Source organism: Semicossyphus pulcher, unplaced genomic scaffold (genome assembly GCF_022749685.1).
Source record: "Semicossyphus pulcher isolate SPU_LCO1_2020_fin unplaced genomic scaffold, fSemPul1.0.p SCAF_2, whole genome shotgun sequence".
Taxonomy (NCBI): Eukaryota; Metazoa; Chordata; class Actinopteri; order Labriformes; family Labridae; genus Semicossyphus; species Semicossyphus pulcher.
In genome coordinates this window covers 16,600,043-16,620,650 of record NW_027211693.1, presented here as the reverse complement: position 1 = coordinate 16,620,650, position 20,608 = coordinate 16,600,043, and the positions used below count along the sequence as shown (strand labels likewise).

The window sequence follows — 20,608 nt, the reverse complement described above, 5'->3', positions numbered from 1 at the left end:
CTCAGCTGAGTGTGTGCTTCGCGCTGGGCTCAGATACTGCAGCCAACAATGAAGCGCCTCCTGCTATCACCTCTCGCTTCCTCCCTTCAACAAAAGAGAGAAAAACAAATGGAATCTCCTTAGAAAAAAATATCCTCTGTGTTGCAGTGTGAGTTTCTTCTCACAACTGCAGCTTCAGACAGGGATTATTAGGGAAACCAGGTAAAGAGCAGTGCAAAGACTCTCTCGGCGTCTGCAAACAGGTGTTTCCATCCTTCAGCTGCGCACTGAGCTTCATTCACGACCGTGTGCCTCACAGAGCACCATGTGCGCGGCCATGTAGTTTGGTGGGATGATGCAAAGGCGCCTACCGAAGCTGGGTTTGTGCGTGTTTGTTGTGATGTCGAGAAAATGTGGAGGAACATGCAACGTGCGGTGGTGAAAGTCTTTGTGCTGCTTCACAGAGGAACGTGTGGTTTTTATTTTGGCTTAAGTTTGACTTTTTTCGGAGGTACCACGGACAGTTCCTGAATAACGGCCGAATTCGTGCAATCATGATTCAGGTGGACATTATCTAACTGGCTTTACCGCACTACTGGGACTATTTTATTGTCTTCTCCTCACTGTCCACCTGGAAAATTCGTTGTTACTTAACGCAGCGTTTTAGGTGCCTTATTGATACCATTGCGCCTGGACCTTTTCCTTCTGAATCCGCTTTTCTGGATTCAAAGGGGGTGATTATTTCCACGTATTTCTGGAAGTTTTTTCCAGAGCGCTGCCAAACTGGCCATGGCTGCAGCGATTGCCAGCTCCCTCATACGGCAGAAAAGGCAGGCGAGGGAGCGGGAGAAATCTAACGCCTGCCGCTGCGTGAGCAGCCCCAGTAAGACCAAAGGAAGCTGTGAAAAACCCAGCCGGCTAAACGTTTTCTCCCGGGTCAAACTCTTTGGCTCCAAGAAGAGGAGAAGGAGACGACCAGGTCTGTTGTGCAATTTCACTAGGCTCTTATCCCCCTCATCCGCACTAACTCTTCATCCATTGTAGGGGGACATTTTAAATGTAATCTAAACAAGATGTAGAATATAAAAGAGCTGCTCTGTCTGTGGAAGATTCACACGATTAATGACTGTGCCAGAGTTAGTGGGAGAATGAGGGGGCTCCCTCGTGAAGTTTGTCCACAGAGAGGTCACCTTTGGCATCTCAGACTGGTCTGAGGAATATATTAAAGTGATGCTTCATCCCTCTCCGTCTACTTACTCAGTCCACACGGGACAGGAGAGCTTATTAAGTCCATTCTGGACTGAAGGTTTTACTGCCACTGAGGAGTCAGTGCTCACTGTTGAGATTAAACTGCATAATCAGTTCATCTCAGGCCACTTAAACTGTCTGTAAGATCAGCATCCAGTATGGACAAATACTATTTTGGGTAGGTTATAACTTTTATTAGTTTTATAATAAATCACTAAAAAGAGAAACACAAGTTGGCAATCAGATTTAATTATTAAATTAATATTTCACCATGATACTGTCCTATAAGTTCTGTGCTGCTGAGGTGTGTCAAACAGGTGCATACTTGGCAGGTAAGAAGTAATAAGTGGCATGTGGGCGTCAGAACTCTAAATAAATGAGTATACTTGTGCATAAGAATCTGTATCATAGGTATGAAGTGTTACTGTATCCCTGGACACGTGAGCCAAGGTCCACGGTGGCTCTTAAAGCCCTCTTATTATTGCAGTGGGAGAAGTGTGTCCCTGTAGCCCAGAGCACCACTTCCCTCAGTAAGATATGATCGGATCAGATATGAAGCCGTGGTCACAACTTGCAATTTCTGAGGCTCAAAGCTCACCTCCTCTCAGCTGTGTCAGCCTGATGTGTGTGAGCTTATGGCTGTGCTCAGCCTTAACACTTTATTGCATTCCTTTGACTTCTCTCATTTCCAACAGTTTTCGTATCTCTGTATATGATGCACCTTGAGGTTATAGGGTGCATAATTACGTAAGAGCATAACTATCCCACAGGTTTTTTTTGCACCTCTCTCACTTCCAATCTCCATTTCTATCCTGTGGAGGAAGCAGTAAGTGCTGAGGAGAAGGCGTCGTCTGCGTGTGGTTTGCACATGGCAAAATCAAAGAACTGGCATCTTGTGTTTCTTCTGTGTTTACAGCACATTTTGTTGTGTGTGTTTGCATGTAAAAATCACATAGCGACAGATCTCAGGCAGGTCGTCAGGCTGCAGTTAAGCATCATGACTTGATAGTGAAATCCAAAAGTTTTAAAAGAAGGTCATTGCAATATTCCCGGGGTGCACACTAGTTTAACCCTCTCTGCTGCGCAAGTAACCTTAGCTGGGCTAGAAATGGCAGCCGTGACAGGCAGGTGAGATGAAAGCATAGATGAAAGGTGTGGTAAACCGCAGTTAAGGACACTCCACCAGGGACAGTAACCAGGGAGTGGAGAGCACTTAGCTCTTATCAGACATTACACTGATGGAACACAGACAGACCGGCTGCCCAGACACTTGAAAAGTAAACGCTCGGCCCTTTAAACTATCGTCTGCTACACTTACTGACACTTGATTTATACGCTGCTACACAGTAGAGTCGCTTTTACCGTTTGATCTAAAAATCTTTTACATTACATTATATTTTATTTTGAAAAATAAAGCTTCACCGTCACCTTAAGAAATGTTGAAATATTGAGCACAATGTTTATCACAAGTGTTAGTATCTGCATGTTAATTTACTGGACTCTATATATTAGACTTTTTTCATCCTACTTTGATTCGACAGTGCACACGCAGTAGATCGTGATGGGAAGCGTAGAGACAGAGAGGGAGGGGGTAACGTGCAACAAATGTCCTCGCCATCTTACACCCAGAAGCCACCACACGCCCTGACAGGCATTATTAAATGTGATACCATTTGCTCTTTTCGCTCTGTGGTGTTACTTCTCTGATGTCAGGCCATAGGGGCTGCTTTTGAGACCCCACTGCGGGTTGTGGACACAGCCACTCTGTTTTAAATCATCAGACATCTTCGAGGAAATCAGTGAACGCAGAGCGTCCTGAATAAATTTGCAACTACCATGACTGAGTGTGAAAACCAATGTGAAAGTATCTTAAAGTGAAGCTCCTCTAATGGCGGCCAGATTCCTCCTCCAAGAGAATTAAACAACACATTGTTCCCTTAAAAAACGTTATTTATTTACCACAAGAAGGCCAGACCTCGGGATCTGAAGAAGCTTCCTCTGACGTGTTTTGGGTGGTGTTTGTCTGACAGACAGGTGTCGCAGCATATCCCAGTCAGCCGCTGTAATTGCTCTTTTTCCTCCCACCTCGGCTCCACTCAGCCGTACTACCCTTTGACTAAATTGGATTTTGTGGCTCCAGTAATTTCCAAATTAGCAGCAAACACTTAACTGAAATGGAAGCTTTAAAATGTCCCTTTAGGAGGCTACAGGTTGCTACATTTATGTTTTGCTCTGTGGTTTCACTCCTGCGTCTTCCTGTCTCCGTCTCCCCTCTGCTCCCACAGAGCCCCAGCTGAAGGGGATCGTGACGAAGCTGTACAGTCGACAAGGTTTCCACCTGCAGCTGCAGGCAGATGGAACCATTGACGGAACGAAGGAGGAGGACAATGGTTACAGTAAGTGTCTACAGAATGTACATATCGCTTTGCTGGTCAACTATTTACTTTGTTTCAATGCCACAGACAGGAGTGCATTACATACATACAGTACATAAGGGTTGTAAGTCACAAGTTTCATCATGATATGATTCTATATCAATTCTTTGGGCAACAATATGATATTGGTTTATATCACCCAGTCTTCTATGATAACACTTCTAGGGACGTCCCGAACAGCTTTTTTGGCCCCTGAACCCAATCAGATTTTGAATCACTTAATAACTTTGACTTATATAGCGCCTTTCATGGGACCCAAGGCCGCTTTACAGAGTAAATAACAAACAGACAACAGAACAAAACAAGCAAACAAATAGGCAGCACTTGTATTTGCCAATAGAGCTGCAAAACTTAAAGATGTCTCAGTTAATTCCATTGAACTTAGTCCAGCTAGCATTGTTGTAAAACACATATAAATTCTACTCAGAATGGTGTCATAGCTTAGTTTACCTTTAATATTCAGTCACAAAAATAAATCACGAATCCACTTACTGCTATATTATAATAAAAAACAAAACAAGTATACTCCACTTAAAAGTGGTGTAAACAGCTTGACTTGCATAGCAGTCTTTTGCTCTGTTGCTTTAGTGAACGCGCTGTATTCCGTTGCATATTTAGTTTTTAGTCGTGTCAAACTGGTAGTATTGCACGCAGCTCTACTGCTACCGCCGCGCGAAACGATGGTATTAAATAAAGATTGTATAATATATATTATTTCAAGTGACTGTTGGACTGTTTCCACTTTCTAGTTTAAAATATTTCCACACTGCTGACAGTTTAGCCAGCGGGTTGCTTATGCTAAGTTACTCACACGTTTGCTTTCTGCTGCAGATTGTGCTCAGTTTACGTCAGCTGGCGTAAATGATCGGGGTGAGATGATCGGCTCAAATTGCCGATCCTAGATCAGTTAAAAAATGCCCAGATCGGTGTGATCCGATAGTTGAGATCGGGATCGGGACATCCTGAAAAATGTCAATTTGTTGTGATTAAAAAGCCTGCAAATGATATGAGATAATATCACAGGGCCATTTAACCCAATCAGAGCTAACGGAAACTATTTCAAAATAAAGGTACATCATAAAAATCATGATATGGATCAATGTTTTTACTAAATTGAATCTTGAACATTGAATCGACATATTGATTATGTATGTATTGATATGGATTGATACGACCCTGCAGTACATTTCTAACAGAATATCAACATTATGGCAGCCTGAACATCATGCTCATATCACCTGAATGAGTTAAAGAGAGATAGATAGAGATACATTTTTCTTTACAGTAAAGAGACAAACTGCTAGCTGTTTAATTTTAGCCAATCACAATCATCCTATGGCAGCTTGAACAGAGGTGATGATTGGCTGCTTACTCTCCTACACACTGCCTCTGTGGCGAGAGCCAGATTTGTCTTCTTATACTATTTATTGCTGCACCCGTATCGTTGCCATTACACCCACAGCTCTTTGTTTTCCAATAGACAGATTAAAGAGGAGATCAATGGAAGAGTAACAGCACAGCTACTTGTCTGGTAACAATACAGCAGAAATAGACCCCGTCATAGTTAGACAGTGCAGTCAACACATCATGCTTGTGAAGATTAGAACAGGACAGGAGTCAGTGACCGATGTGAAATCCACTTTGTCCCCACACCAAACTCATATATTAGAGAAGCAGATCTGCGCGGCACTCTGAAACTGCTTTGATGTAATACTTAGTGTGTAATCCCGACACTAAGAGGATGTAAACACTCCTGAAGCTTCTGAATTAGTACCTCTGTATTCAATTACTCCCTCGGTGGCGATGGCGTGTGTATCTTACATATAAATAGCAGCTCTGTGCAAGTGGGATGTTGTCTAAGCAGCACTTTGTAATCTGTGTGGAGTTATATGTGGAGTAAATAAAATGGAAGTTAAACGCTACACAGAGCAGACTTAAGTGCAGCAGTAGGAATGAAGAGAATGAACTGACATCAATATAACACTTCACTGTACACACTGGCCGCCCCACCCATCACTGTGCATCTGCATGCTCTCACTGTGCTGTCGACTTGCGTAACTACTGTCCCGCATCAGCACCAAAATAGTTTTTGAAGAGAAAATTAAAGAGTGCTGCTGAATCGGGAAAAAAAAAGGAGAAAGAGTGAAGCTCTTTTGCACTGCTCCAAAAATAGCGTTGTTAGGCGCTGGGTGCGCTTGTCTCCATGGTGACGGAGAGCGCAGTCCTCTTGGAGCTACTGGTGTCTTGTGATGGTGGGAGAGGACCTACTCAAATGTGCACACACACACACACTCATACAAACACACTCCCACAAATACAATGATTTGATCTTTGCTGAGAAGACAGACCGGGCCGCTCGGCTGCGGTAATAAAAGAAGTTTGATATTTCTGTGACATTTTCATTAGGAAGGCAAACAATGTCAGAAATAACAAACCCAAGTCTCATCATTCCCACTGCTTCCTCTCTCTCTCGTTTTATACGGTATCAACTGTTTTCTTGTGTTGCATCACACTGAGCTAACCCCCCTGGGTATGTGGAGGGAAAAAAAGAACTGTAAGGCAACTGTAAAACTCTGCTTTCTTTGAAAGAAGCAGGGTACTGTTTCTATGCTCACAATGCAGTCCAGCCTCAGTATGTTCCTAGATATTCTGCTGTCAGTCCTTGACTCTGTAAAAACAGGACATTTTGCAGACTGTCAGTCCAAACTTTTCAGTTAAGTTCCACATTATTGTCAGCAAGACTGAGATAGTGTAGCAGCCAGAATAAGGCAACAGAATTGGCAAGTCCTCTTAATTGTCACCGGCTGTTTTGAGTCTCCTTCTGTCATTACATTTTCCTGAACATTAAGAACAGTGAACGCATCCCTGTGTTCTTTCTTACACCCTGTGAGCAGTTCACTAATGAACTTCCTTAGAATAAGGTAGTCTAAAACAGCGCCGTCCTTAATGCTAAAGCACTATACGGTACTTACAAATGCAATCAAGTTAAATTAAATCTCGTTGTGTTAAATTATTTACATCATTCAGCTTCACATGTTTCTAAAAGAAGCCCAGTATACCCCAGCAGCTGAGCAGTAATCAGACTGCAGACATGCTGTGTAATGCTGTCACAACAGCTTACTTTTTAGCTCAATTACTCTGTCGCGCTGTCATATTTGGGCTGCTCTAATTGCAGGCTGCTGCTTCCAGAATGAGTAACAGAGAGGATAAATGTTGGGAACCTCCAGGTTTATTGTCACACTGAATTGATCATGACTCCTCAGCTGTTGGATGGATGGAGAGAGCCTGTAAGGAATGGTGAAAGCTGCCCCTCAGGCCTCCTCACCTTTCTTATTCCATGTGCTCTCTGCACTGAGAAAGGTCTGTGAGTGGGTGGCGGCCCCGTCATCCTCTTCAGTGTGCTCAGGTGTTTCTAGAAGCCAGGAAGTAATTGAGTTTCCCCTCTTGAAAATCTCCATCGGTACACCGGCTGGTAATCCTCCTGAAATGAAGAGGACTGCAGATGTGTACGTGCGCATCGTGGTGGGAGTATGAAGGGAGGAAACTCAGTGAGCGACGCTGAGTGTGAAGGGTGCAATTATAAAAGACAAGAACTGCTCACGTAGCAAGGTGTTCAAGTAGAGGGAGAGATGAAATCATCAAATCTAAAACTAAGCTACAGAGGAGAGAAGATGTTTTAACATGGGTAGAATTTATAGCACAATAAGTCTGCAGATCTTGTCGGTTTGACATGCTCTTCAGAATTTTCTGAAACACTACCTCACATCCCCTCTAGCTCTGCACGCAGCAGAGACAAGATGGATCAATGTGAACAACGGTTGTGGAGAAAGTTTGCTGATAGTGCCATCTGTAACCTGTGGCTTTCTGGCAAGATATTGTTAAGCCCCCGCACTGCAGTGTTGAAGAACGCTTCAGAAACGTAGCAACACTCGGGAAGAAATGAGTTTGACTACACAACAACTAACTAAACAACAGTTATGTGAGCTCTTTCCTTGTTCCTCCTCTCTGCAAAACGTTGTCCTCAAAGGACCAGCTCAGCACGCAGCATACACAGTCTAATACTGCGGATATTAAGGTTTTAAATGATAAGTCCTTCTGTTGGAGATATATATTTTAAAGTAGGGATGCACCGATTGAGAAAATCAGGGCTGATGCCGAGTTTTTTTTTTACAGCTGTAATGTTTGTTATTATTAATGCCCTCACCTGGATAAGGGGCCAAAATTAACTTTAATTATAAATGTATTCAGGCCTTCATCACACTCTTTGAGAAAGCATTAATTCAATCTTTCAGATTCCAAACACATCCTTTTATTTAAACTTCTTTCACATAAAAATTATCCTTTTTCAAAAGCTGCCTGAAAAGCCTCTTTAGCCTGTTTCAGAATCACCTGGTGCTGTGCTTACATAGCCTAAACAAATCTTAAATATTTTCATGCTTCAATTAAATTTCCTGCTCAATTAAAGCATTACATAATAAAAACATCGGCTCCTGCCATCGGCGATGTTCAGCCGATGCATTGGTGCATCCCTATTTTAAAGGCACTTCATGCAAAGCATTCAGTACACAGCTGCAAGAGCATCACATAAACAATCTGTTATTTGAAAGCTTCAGACAGAGATCACTGCATCTTTCTCTAGGGAGTGCTGTCACATAATGGGATTCCTGCTTACTACGTGTCTTAAGAAGTAGTGCAGTTTTAGTGTGAGCTCAAGTTAGTCAACGAAGTAACTCCATCCTGTTGTGTCTGAAAATGTAATTGAGAATGTAGGCTGCACAGAGGTCCCTCCACCTTGAGAAACACAGAATCAATTAGGGCTGAACAATTCACTGATTCACTTCGCAATATGGGCTGCTGCAATTTTCAATATTTTTTAAGGGTGAAAGGTGTGTTAAAAAACACTTTAATTTAAATATTGTGCTGCAGAGATGCTCTGGCCTACACATCATACACAGGCGAAAGTATCAAATATCTTTGCTTGGTACAGATCCCTGCAAAAATCACACCATATTCACTTATTCATATTTCTCAATGAAAATGAGAATAATGTAAAAATGATCATTCCCTTCAATACCGCAAATCATAGCGAAATCGCAATATAAGTCAAAATAATCGCAATTAGATATTTTTTCAAAATCCTTCAGCCTTAGCATCAATGTCCGTCAGGAGATGTCAATTTTTTGGAGAGTTGTTATGAATATGTATTTAAAAAAACAATGAGGAAAAAATGCTCATGCTATTGAGTTTTATGAGCTGTGTGCGCTTTTGTGGCTATTGATCACCAAATTCACCATCTCCTGTATCCATCACTTTAAAGGCTGATTGGATCTTTATATGTCCCAAAAACCTGACAGTCTTTTGCTAGACTCTGAACATTGGAATATTATCAAAGACATGTTGAGTAAAACATGCATTTAAAGCAACAAAAAACAGAGGGAATGAGGGACCGAGAGATAGCAGGACAGAAAAAGGGAGGCAGAGAGAAAGAGTAACCAGAGAAGCACAGAATGAGTGGTTTCTGGGACCTACATGTATTTCCCGTCAACCAAGAGTTTACTGAAATGTCTGTTTTCTCTTCCAAGTAAATACATTATGCATTTCAATAGCTGTTGTTTACAATGAATGCCCAGAGAGGAGGTAGTCTGTGGTGTTAAAGTGATAAAGGAAAAAGGCCATGAAAAAGCCTCTATAGTGCACTATGTTCAAAGGAGTCTGCGGATAGAGATCGACTAAGTGGTGGACAAGAGGAACTATAGTACGGGCGTACTCTGACTCACTGCTTAACTGACGTGACAATGAACTTTAATTTCTCCTCTCACATGGGTCCAAACGTGGAAGTAATGTGACAAACACAGTCTGTTGCTACAGCACGGTATTTGGTAATATCACAAAGACTAAACAACACTCCTCAGCAGTGGTGATGGCATCACTGTTTGGGAGGAAGTCCAACAATAGTCGGAATAAAAGTCGAGCGCTTTCCTTTTTTGGGACAGAGACACGACTACAGACTTTCAGGTGGATGTTCATGTGCTTTCCTCTGCTCAGCCTGTGGGTTTCCTGCCAGCAGATTATGAAACACAGGCAGACACACTTGTATACAGCACAGGCAGACAGTAATTAGGTAGAGGTGTACCTCATTGACCAGCTGGGCTGCCGCTGGCTCTCTCACGCTCACGACTCAGTCACACACAGGTTTATATGTGTGCGCGCGTGTTTGAGGATGAGTAGGAAGTTTATGTACAGAGGTGTGCGAGTGTTTTCTGCAGTGCTGCATTGCAACTGGCTCATAGTGCATTGTCAGATCGAAATCTTTATTCCTTTCCATCTCAAAGAACCCTCCATATATAGTTTGTTATACTTATTGTTACAAAGCCGACGATATCAGTTTGTTTGTCGATTCACAACACGGTGAGCTGCTTCAGCCATTTCTCTGCTTCTGTCTCTTGTTACTGATTTTGATCATTTGCTTTATGAAACACTCCTGGGAGAGAGCGGCTGAGTCCCCGAGCTTATGTCGTACCTCTCTATTTGTGGTTTGTTTTTGTCAACTCACTCCTCCTCCCAGAAAGAGAAATAACTGCTATTTTATTTCTAAATTGTGACTGTTACATCCTAGCTTGTGCAGGAACAGCAGAACAGGGTTAAACGATGGGGTTTGTTTTGTTTCTGTTAAGGTTAACTCTGCTTTTTCACTCAATGCAATCCCAAGAATTTATGGATAAATGCATTGCCTAATTTGAAAAATGTGTGCATAAATTGGAGATGAAAGTGTCCCCTTTGTTAACCCTTTGTGTCTCCGTCTCTTTCCAGCCATGTTCAACCTTATTCCAGTGGGGCTGCGAGTGGTGGCCATCCAGGGGGTGCAGACCAAACTCTATCTGGCTATGAACAGTGAGGGCTTCCTGTACACATCGGTAAGTGTCTCACCTAATATGTGTGGGTGTTTGTGTGTTTCCATCCTCGTTGGCTGACCTTCTCGTCCGGCTGTACGCAGAGAGCAATGACAGGTCTCCGGCAGACATCTGATTTACTATGGCGACATGAGCAATTGGAAGATTCATGCATTAAAGAGATAAAAGAAACATGTTTGTATTTTTGCAGTCATTTTTCTTTTATTTACATCATCGGTGGAAATGGGTGACTCACTCTCACCATTCAAACTAAGATGCATCATCCTGAGCTTGATGAAAGCGCAGCATCACTTGCAGATATTATTCAGTGTCAATAAAAGGTTCAAGGATTGTGTAAGCAGGCGGAGCAGTGTACATACCAAATGGTGGCAGCTGGCTCTTCATCTTTGATTAAACTTGTGAGGTTATGAATAATTCAGCTGCAGGCCGAACAATGTTCCCGTGAGTCTTCCTCCCAAATGCCACCATCGTATTGTGCGGGGAGCATCGCTGAGAAGATTGACAGGCAGGTTGAATGTGTACCCAGAGGGCTTTCAGAGACGCGTTCACGGCTAACAGACGACCCTCGCAGTCGAATTAGTAAAGATTGTTCTGTATGGTAAAGGTCTCAGCAGACAGACACAATGATGATTGATAGAAACAAGGTTGAAAACAGCAAAGAAAACCTAATGATCTTGTAGCTTTTTGTTCTGCAGCTGCCACTGACAAATTAGCTTTTATATACTTAGGCAGTAATGTGATGAAGGAAGAGAGGAAAACTGGCCTCTCTCTCTGCTCCACAGATTTCACTCTCTCTCACACAGGAACACAAATGCATTAATAAGCAGGGTTAATGTGATAGCTCTCAACAAGCATTAGTTCAGTCAGAGACACTTGCGTCAAAGAATTGCAAATGGTTTTTCAGTTAGATCTGGTGAAAGGGGCTCCGCTCTTTGAGCGAGGTCTCAAGAGGCAGCAGTGATACTGCTGAAAGGAACAATACACAAAACACACATTATTATGATATCTTAGGACAGACAACGATAGACTCATTATATAGTAAACAGGAAATTGATGTGCTGGGGAAAGCTTTAACAGCAAGCAGTATTATAAAGATATCAGGGTGCAAACAACCACATAAACACCTGTATTAATGTCAACTAGTCAGAAAGCTGGTTGATAAGTAGAGGTATGGAAACAACTGATGTATGCAATTGTATAAACTAACACAATGCCATTTAATTCTAGAATAAATATATGTATTCAGGGCTGCACGTTGAGGCAGTGTCGCCTCACGGCTAGAAGGTCCCTAGTTTGAATCCAGGTTCGGATATAGGGGGGGTGCTTTTTGTGTGGAGTTAGCATGTTCTCCCCGTGCATGCGTGGGTTCTCTCTGGGCACTCCAGCTTCCTCCCAAAGTCTCGTGTGAATGTGAAAGATTGGTGTACCCCGCCTCTCGCGCAATGACAGCTGATCCAGCGACCCTGAACAGGAAGTCATAATAAAAGCATTATTTATAATTAATTTCAACTCTATATGATTCATATGGCCAAACCTAGAGTGAGTAGGTCCATACGGCCTGGCTCTTTCTGTCAGAGTTGCAGACATGGAAATGAGGTCCACTTTGAGAGTACTGTTCTGTTGTTGCCTTTGACCTCCATTTGTAGCAATAAAGAAGTTATTATTTCTGAAAAGGATTAATTGCATTATAATTGTTTAGCCAAAATGAAAGTATATTCTATTACTTGTGACAGTCAAGACCTGGATGATCTTTCAACATATCAACTACTTCTGGTTTTGAAGGAACCTTTTAACTGTATGTTTTGGTCATTCAGCCTTTAACACCAAGTTAACATGGAGCTGCTGCCACAGAATAATATTCTTAGCAGATCTGTAGTAATACTTTTGTCAATTAAAAGAAAAAAAAAAAGATATTTCGAAACAGAGCATTCAGTGTCGTATTTGTAAGACCAAAAGAATGACAACATAATCACTGTAGTGAGTGATTGTGCGGACTGCCTATAATTACTTTTAAATGAGCGCTAGCATTTGTTTGACAACATATCCATGGGGGTTACCCAAGCTAAGCATGCCTAGGGGGAATATGCAGAAATAATTGAAATAAAACATACTCCTTCAACCCCTTCCCACACACACACATTCATGCGTTGCATTTAACATGGCACCCCAGCAGTCCACAGCTCCCGGTGAGTGATTTTAATGATATGAGCTTGGCTGTCACTAATTAAGCATAAAGCAGGCTGTAGGATTAATTTAATAAAGATGGATCCTGTTGGTAAAGGCTCTACAAGCAGAGTGAAGCAGCTGTAGATGTATGTGCCATTTATTGTTTAAGTTATAGGAAAAAAGTGGATGCCAAGCAGCTTACAACAGCTATGCGTCATATTCTTCATTAGTTTCAGTCTTGCTTCTGTCGGTTTTCTCAAACCCTTCTCAAAGTCTTCAGTGCACATGTTTACACTGTTGATCAAAGCTTCCTAAACTTAAGTGACTTAGGCAGAGTTTGGGTATCTCCAGGAAAACTACGTTTTTGAGTTAGTTTTTTTAATTAGCGTTATTAACAATGCATTCTCAAGTGCAACTCTTGTGGTGTGCCACAAGGTTCCGTCCTGGATCCCCTTTTTGTTTGCCTTTTACCCTCCCCCTTTAAACAGATGATAAGTAGTCATAAGGTAACTGCTATGCAGATAATACTGTACAAATATAATAACCTAAAGATTGTAGGAAAGATGAGAAGGAGAATATTAACTCAAAACATTCTGACCAGATCCTGTTATCTGACATCTGTCTTGATGGCTTTCAACTGCATCCTCATTAAATTCAGAATATAGTTTAAGGTCCATGTTATTACATTTAGAGCTTTGTGGTTACCTATTGGTATTGGACACGTACCTACATCTCAAAATGAATGCAGTCTATACATTTTAGTTTCAGTTTAGATTGCCTTTGTTTGGTTTCGTTTTCTTATATCACTTTTTTTGTAATTGAAATCTGTGTAAAAAGAGTCTATATATTGAACGGTAAAGATAGACATTACTTTGTTGGTGCTTACTCATTCATGAAATCAGACTCAAATCATTTGAACCAGAATTAGAACGGAATCAGAATTTGAACCACAACCAATACAGTCTAGACGATTCATAACGTCTTTTTTTACATTTTTGACAAATCGTGAAGAGCTTAAGATGTACAGACTAAAAATACTGCTGGCTGCATACAAAATATAATCTATGCGTTTGTAAAAAAAAACAAAAAAAAACGCCCTCATGTGCAATACAGTACATCTTGCAGGGTGTTTAAATTGGAAGATTGCAGTAGGGGGATGGGTTGTAGCGGTTTCTCTTTCAGCTAAATTAGAGAGGGAATTGAATTGAATGTGTAGCTGGCTGCCTAATAGTGCCTGTCTTGCTGGGATTGCTGCTATGGTGGTAAAGTGCTGCCTCGAAGCTACACATTAAACCAGCCAATAGCAGGTCAGCTTTGCAGGGAGATTCCCAATGAACAGTTGAGAGACAACAGATGACGTAGTCGGTGTGGAGGGGAGGGATGAAGCGCTGCTGCTGGGATATAGGAGCGTCCGATCATTCTACATGTGTGTGCGTAAGTGCATGCATGAATGGAAACCTGAGTGAATGGTGGAGCCATTGTTTTGAGTATAATAAATCAGGCTTCATATGATTTACATGCATAGTCAATTTACATTTGACACACATTCTAGTGCACACTAAATTATGAATGTGTATGTTTGTTTAGGTTTAAGCTGATGTTATATATTCCTGTTGATAGCTCTGATTTGAATGGCTTGTAGAGCATAGACTGAGTTGTCCCACATACATCTGGTGTATTTCCATCTGCTTGTACATCATGTTTTCTTCTGTACGCGTATGAGCATTCACCAAGAAAGAGAGAGAGAGAGAGAGAGAGAGAGAGAGAGAGAGAGAGAGAGAGAGAGAGAGAGAGAATTGTGCAGTGAGAAAAGGAGTGCACATGTGTGGGAGAGGCAGAATGCACCAGTGAAAATATATTCATCCATCGGCGTCAATGTGTGGGAGAGGAAGAACCAATTAATATGTATTTTACTTTACTATCCTTTCTTTTCCTGTATGGCAAAAGCGGTGGGGCAAGTTCAGCATCAGACCTGCAGAGATATTGTCAACAGTATCTAGATTTAATCAGCAACAGGAGACGAATACCAACCTGATCAGATGTCTTCTTCTGAATGTAAAGAAAAACGCTTTCTTGACAAGTTGTCAGGTGTGTGTGTGTATTTATAAATCCAGAGCTAAGTGGTGTTCACATATCTCACAAGGTGCCTTTTAAGCGATGTTATTAATTTCCTGGTGGGTCATATTTGAATTAGTGTGAGTCACAGTGGCTCCAGTTGAGTCTCGTCTAGACTGCTCAGTGTGAGTGTGCGCAAAAGGGAGAGTTCAGGGCTCTTGGGGTGGACATATTTATGGGGTTAACACTGAGGTTTACACCCACCTTTTTCTACCTAAATTGCCAGGGCAGTTAAACCCCTGGGATGGCCATGCATCCAGTGAAAGAGTTCCTGCATAAGACATGGCACCCATCACATTCTCACTTATTTATACAAGGCACCCAGGATACACACTTAAAGTAAGGAAAAGAAAGGTTATCTGAATCTTGCAGGAAAAGAATGAAACAATGCAAATGGTGGCGATGGTTCTTGGATGAATGTGACACAGTCATTAGATCTTTACGTTCACTTAAGTCACTTTAAAGGAGAAGTTTGGTATTTTTAAAATTGGGACTTATTTTTTTTACCAATTTGGGGAAATGACTCACAGGAACAAAAACTTTTGGAATCGGTCCAGTAGATGGCCTCCGCCGTAGCAGCGATACAGCCGCAATGAAAATGATCCCTACAAAGGTCGTCCTTTCCTCAAAGAGTAAGATCCTTTTTGTGTAACCAGAAACAGAAGTCTCGCTCAAGGAGAAGTCGCGTTCTGAAATCCCGCGGCTGGTGAGGCACTACCGGAACGTGAGTTAGTTGGAGAGAGGATTGGTTTACGTAGATGACTGAACAGCAAGAATATATTTCAAAAGCCATGTCTGAATATTTACCTGATTTTGACGATGAAGATGAGGCATTTGAATTCTATGGCCGTCCCTATTTATTTGAGAGTATATGGACGAAGAGCTCAGAGAAATGAAGAGAGAACGAGGAGAGAGAGAGAGAGATTGGCAACAGGCAGAGGAGGATAAAACAAATACACTGACCTACGCTTTCTGAACATCAACACAACAATCTCTACCAAAATCTCTCTCCAGCTCTAACTCACGTTTCCACCGTCCTGTTCAGGTAACATCTCACCACTTGCGGGATTTCAGAGCGAGACTTCTCCTTGAGTGAGACTTGTGTTTCTGGTTACACAAAAAGGATCTTCCTCTTTAAAAAAAAAGGACGATCTTTGTAGGGATCATTTCCCTAATGTTGTCGGACACCTGGAGTAACGATCTGAGCCGGTCAGTGGCAAAAACAAGAACTTTTAGTGGACGGACTTTGATCGGGCGCACTTGTGCCAAGGGATTATGTTGCAGCCATTGCGGCTGTATCACGGCTACGGCAGAGGCCATTTACTGGACCTATTCCAAAAGTTTTTGTTCCTATGAGTCATTTTGACACCACATTTGTGAAAATAGGGCCCAGGTTTAAAAATACCGAACTTCTCCTTTAAGTAATTTGCTTCTAATTTCAGTTCTGACTTAGGTATGAATTCTAGTTTTAAAAAATGCAGTTTCTTTAACCTTGTATGCAGAGGTTTTAAAACAATAAAAACAGTCTATTAAATTCATACTTATATTTAATTAAATAGAGAAAAAACCCCACTGAAGAAGTCTGTATATTGTTGTGGTTGTACGTGTTTAAGTGCACTCCTGTTAGATATGTACTTGGCACACACCCATGCCTTTTCAACCATTAAGCGAGCACAATGCCTTTGGTAAATAACCACCGCTGCAAGGTTTCCCTCCATTGAGCTGTGTCATTAACTACTTTGTGCTGTGTGTGTATGTGCCACCGCCTTCAATGTGTACCCTGTGTGGGTGTGTCTATTTGTGTTTGGTATTTGCGAGGGTCTTTTCCACTAGCTTAAGCTCTCCAATTTATTCCCAAACAAATGAGTGTACTTTATCTTTAGCCGAAGCAAAAGGTGCTTTTTAATCCACTTGTTAAAAGACTGGAACATTGAAAAGCCGGATTTTGGAAGATTTGTTTTCTCTGCCTGGGCCGCAGCGTTAGCTTTTGTGAGTGTCACTAGAATTGATGGCACGGCTCCAAAGAAACTCGAACAGCATTCAACTCGGAATCTATTGGCATAATTGATGTCGTCTTAGTTTCAATATGGCAGCTGAGTACACACTGGGCAGTGTGCAGCATTGATTTGGCTTGTCATGTGAAAAATGTGGCCAATATCTTTACAGAGGAGATCAGATCCATTATGTTGGTATTTCTCCTCCAGCTGATTGGATCAGGAAAACACCACTGGGCTGTAATTACTCCCCTGAAGCCAACAGAAAGCTGTTTGAGAGTGCATCATAATTGATTGTGTTTTCTTGACATGACCGCCTTGCTAATGCAATATTCATTTCACAGCTAGCCTTACCACGGCTCAATTGTGTAATTGTATGATAGAGTACAACAGGTTTTCCAGAGTGTGTGCATCTGTGCATGTCTGTCCATGTTTTCTTTATGATGGTGTATGATAAATTTGGCAGGGAAGCATCCGTCTGCAGGGTGCGCTTAACATTTGCGTCAGCTTTTAAATGGCTCCTTCCTATATGCAGTTATTGGATCATCAATACAGCCATAACTGCGGCTGGGATTCCCCCTCACTGTGAGAAATAAGACTGTTCTCTGCCTCTGAGACAAGAGCACATATCATGGGGTGGTGAATCACTGACAGTGCAAAATGTATTTATACAAATGTGGGGGTATTTTTAGATCTACAGTTGTATGTGAATGTTTGAAATGCGCTATGGTGCACAGAAATGAGGTTTGGATGCCCACAGTATTTTCAAACGAGAGGAGCGATGGAAGAATTTCTGGGGCAAACCTTTTGTGCGCCTGGCAAAGGTCAGTCGAAAGCTGTGACTCATTTTGTGGATTCGTTTCTTTTTTCAAGATTGACTTGGATATAAATAAGTATGGCTGCTGTCACACTGATAAAAACTACACAGCAGAATGTAAGATAAAGTTCTGGGTGAAAAACTTGGTGTATGTAAGCCATGCTGTATATGAATACCAACAAACCCCATGTAAATAATAGACAGGAGGGTCACCATTGGCACTTTGTGTTAGGTTAAAAAGAAAATGTTATAGAACATGAAAAGGATTGAATCCTCTGCCTGCCTGTTCCCTTTCTTTCTTGTACCCAGCAGGCAGGTCCTGCAGCAATACGGGTTACGACTGAGTCGCTCTATAAAGTTAAATGAAAATAGTGTTCATCCTCCACACAGATGCTTTGCAGAAATGTATCCCAGAACCCCCTGCAACACGACTACTGAAATAGGCGCGATGGGAAGAAACAGCTGACAGACTTATAAAAACAGACGTGTGTAGCTCATCTAAAGCTGCTAACAGCATTATGTCCACTAAGACAAAGCTGTAACGTTAAAGAAGAAACGCTTGCCTGGACATTATGCGACTGAGTTTGCCAGCCGTGCATCATTTTGACGAGACTTGTCATAGTTGCATATTTAAAGGAAAATGCTCATGTAGTGTAATGGGATCATTAGAAGTCCATTTAGCTGAATGCATATAGAGACACGGGGGGGGGAGGGAGATGACACAACTGATACTTGCTTTTTATTTCCGAAGCGATTTCCCCCCTCGCTCCATCTGGCACTGGAGTCATGATTAAAGTGATGCGAGATTGGTTTCAGTGAACAATAGATATGCTATTGACTGAAGGAGACGCTACTGGAGCCCATTCAAAAAACGTCTCTGTCTATCACAGTCCTGTTAGAATAGAGATGGGGATCCCCTGCCATTTTGGCCCCTCCTTGTGTCAGTCTGAGCGAGCCTGTTATCCAAAGACCCACTCCAATATACGGCAGCACCGGCCAGCAGCCTCTCCTCCATCTTGGCTCTAAGTGAGCCTGTATCTTTCTGTACGTGTCTGTTTGTCAATAGACTCTTATTCTTCTCCAGGGCGAGCGCAACCAGCCAAATCCACATAAGCTCATTATTAGAGGTAGAACAGAACTCCTGGCTCGAGAGCTGAGCAGCCCGTTGTTTAGCTTTCAATTGCTGCTCGTGCATAACTGAGATGGATGCTGCCAATGCTTTATGAGACTGCTGCCGCTAATCAGAGTTAGACAGCAAGAAAGACATACGACATTGTGATCAGTCAAGAAGTGAATGTGCAGTTGGATTAAGAAAGCAATCGAGGGCAAAATATCTGACATATCATTTAGAAGAAAGGATAAGAGGGGATAAAGGTAGCTTAAAGAGTCTAGGCAAAAGCTTGACCCAACACCAAGTTCAATGTATAACAGAGTAGAAGAGCACAGCAGATTGACAGCAGGAAAATACAGTTTACATTCTTTGTGCCGGCTTAACTTTCGAGTCTTTGAGTACAGCATGTTTGCATAAACAGTTCGGATTAGCAGCCTAATACTTATTCTATATACTTCATTCTCAATAGTCATTGGATATGTCATATACAAGCATAAATATTGACTTTTATCAAACAGAAAACCATCTTGCATTTTGTTCAGACGGTGGCTTTTGTCCAACATACTCTTGAAACGGTTTAGTGAGGGATCTCAGTGAGAGACAAGCCGCCAAATGCATGTGCACATATATTTTTAAAGCCCCCCCTTCAGTGGAAATCAAGTGTTTAACCTTGTAAACATCTCCATGTGGTATTTCTCATGTGCTACAAGACATATCAGGGACAACATCAGCAGTCATCTCCATGGCTGGGCCTGTCTGCTTTTAAACTGCAGTGTACCAAGGACAGGCTGAACAACACGTTTTCAGATTGGCAGGTTTGAGACGTCACAAACCTAAGGAGCCAATCCCGTTAATGGATGTGGTGACGCTATGCATATCATTATGTGTAACCTATGGCAACCACTTCGGCGATGCGCGAGCAAGCTGTAACCGTCATCGTAATTTTTGCCAACTCACTACTGACTACTAACGTTAACGTTACTACTACTAATTACTACATTTCAAGCTTCATAAGTTTCAGCAAGTTGCTGCTAAATGGTGACAGAGACGTGTTTTGTTTTCAGAGCGGGCTGTTGGAAATGTGCATAGTGGGCGGGGCCTATGCAGATTCATGAATTTTTAATGAGGGAGAAGGAAGAGATACCTCGGGAGGATTTGGACGTATTTATCAGAAAAAACATATCAGACACAATTTATTAATCCAAGCAGAGCATTTTATAGGTCTTGAAGCATGACTGGAGCTGGTCTTATATATACACTTTTTTTAATAGATTCAACCTTTCCTTGAGGCTCCAAGCAGCAATTAGAAGAAATAAACTAAGACACAGAAGCCATCCACTGTAGATCCCCGTCTTGTCTATGACTCAGGCTTAGATCAAAGGCAATACTAAGTGCAGACATGGCCTCTAACAAATATTGATTTCTATGGCACCAGCTCAGGCGTCATCATGGTAAACTGTGTGGTCATGACGACAATTAAAGACGGACACTCAGCTTTCAGTACGGTATGTCTGTAACTTTGGAGTTGCGTTGATGGGAGTTTTGTTGCTACAGTCCTGTTTTGACTCTCATCTTGTGGGAAGACAGCATGTTTGTTCAAGCCTGACATGATAGAAACTTGACATTAGACACAATCTTTCCATCACATTCACGAGGTTTGGAGGCTGTAGGTTCACATCATCAGAATAAGTGTTTACACTGCAGTTTGATAAAGACTTCTTGATATCTCACATCCGCCTACTTGCTTTGTAAAAAAAAAAAAGAGCTTTTCTTGTTACAATAGTTTAAACTCTCTGTTGTCCATCATAAGGAGACTAACATCTTATTTAACT

The 20,608-nt window shown here is 41.8% G+C and overlaps 1 protein-coding gene across 2 annotated transcripts in view; it reads left to right on the top strand.

Moving 5' to 3' along the window:
• Positions 1-20,608, top strand: part of fgf13a (fibroblast growth factor 13a) — a 104,371-nt gene that overhangs the window by 75,651 nt on the left and 8,112 nt on the right. Inside the window, exons 1-3 of one of the 2 annotated variants that reach the window (XM_069669668.1) lie at positions 98-958; positions 3,513-3,623; positions 10,473-10,576. In XM_069669668.1, coding sequence (XP_069525769.1) covers positions 769-958; positions 3,513-3,623; positions 10,473-10,576 — 405 coding nt within the window. In that variant the 5' untranslated portion in view covers positions 98-768. Of the gene's footprint in view, positions 1-97; positions 959-3,512; positions 3,624-10,472; positions 10,577-20,608 lie in introns of those variants that run through there. The other variant, XM_069669667.1, reaches the window with a different exon arrangement.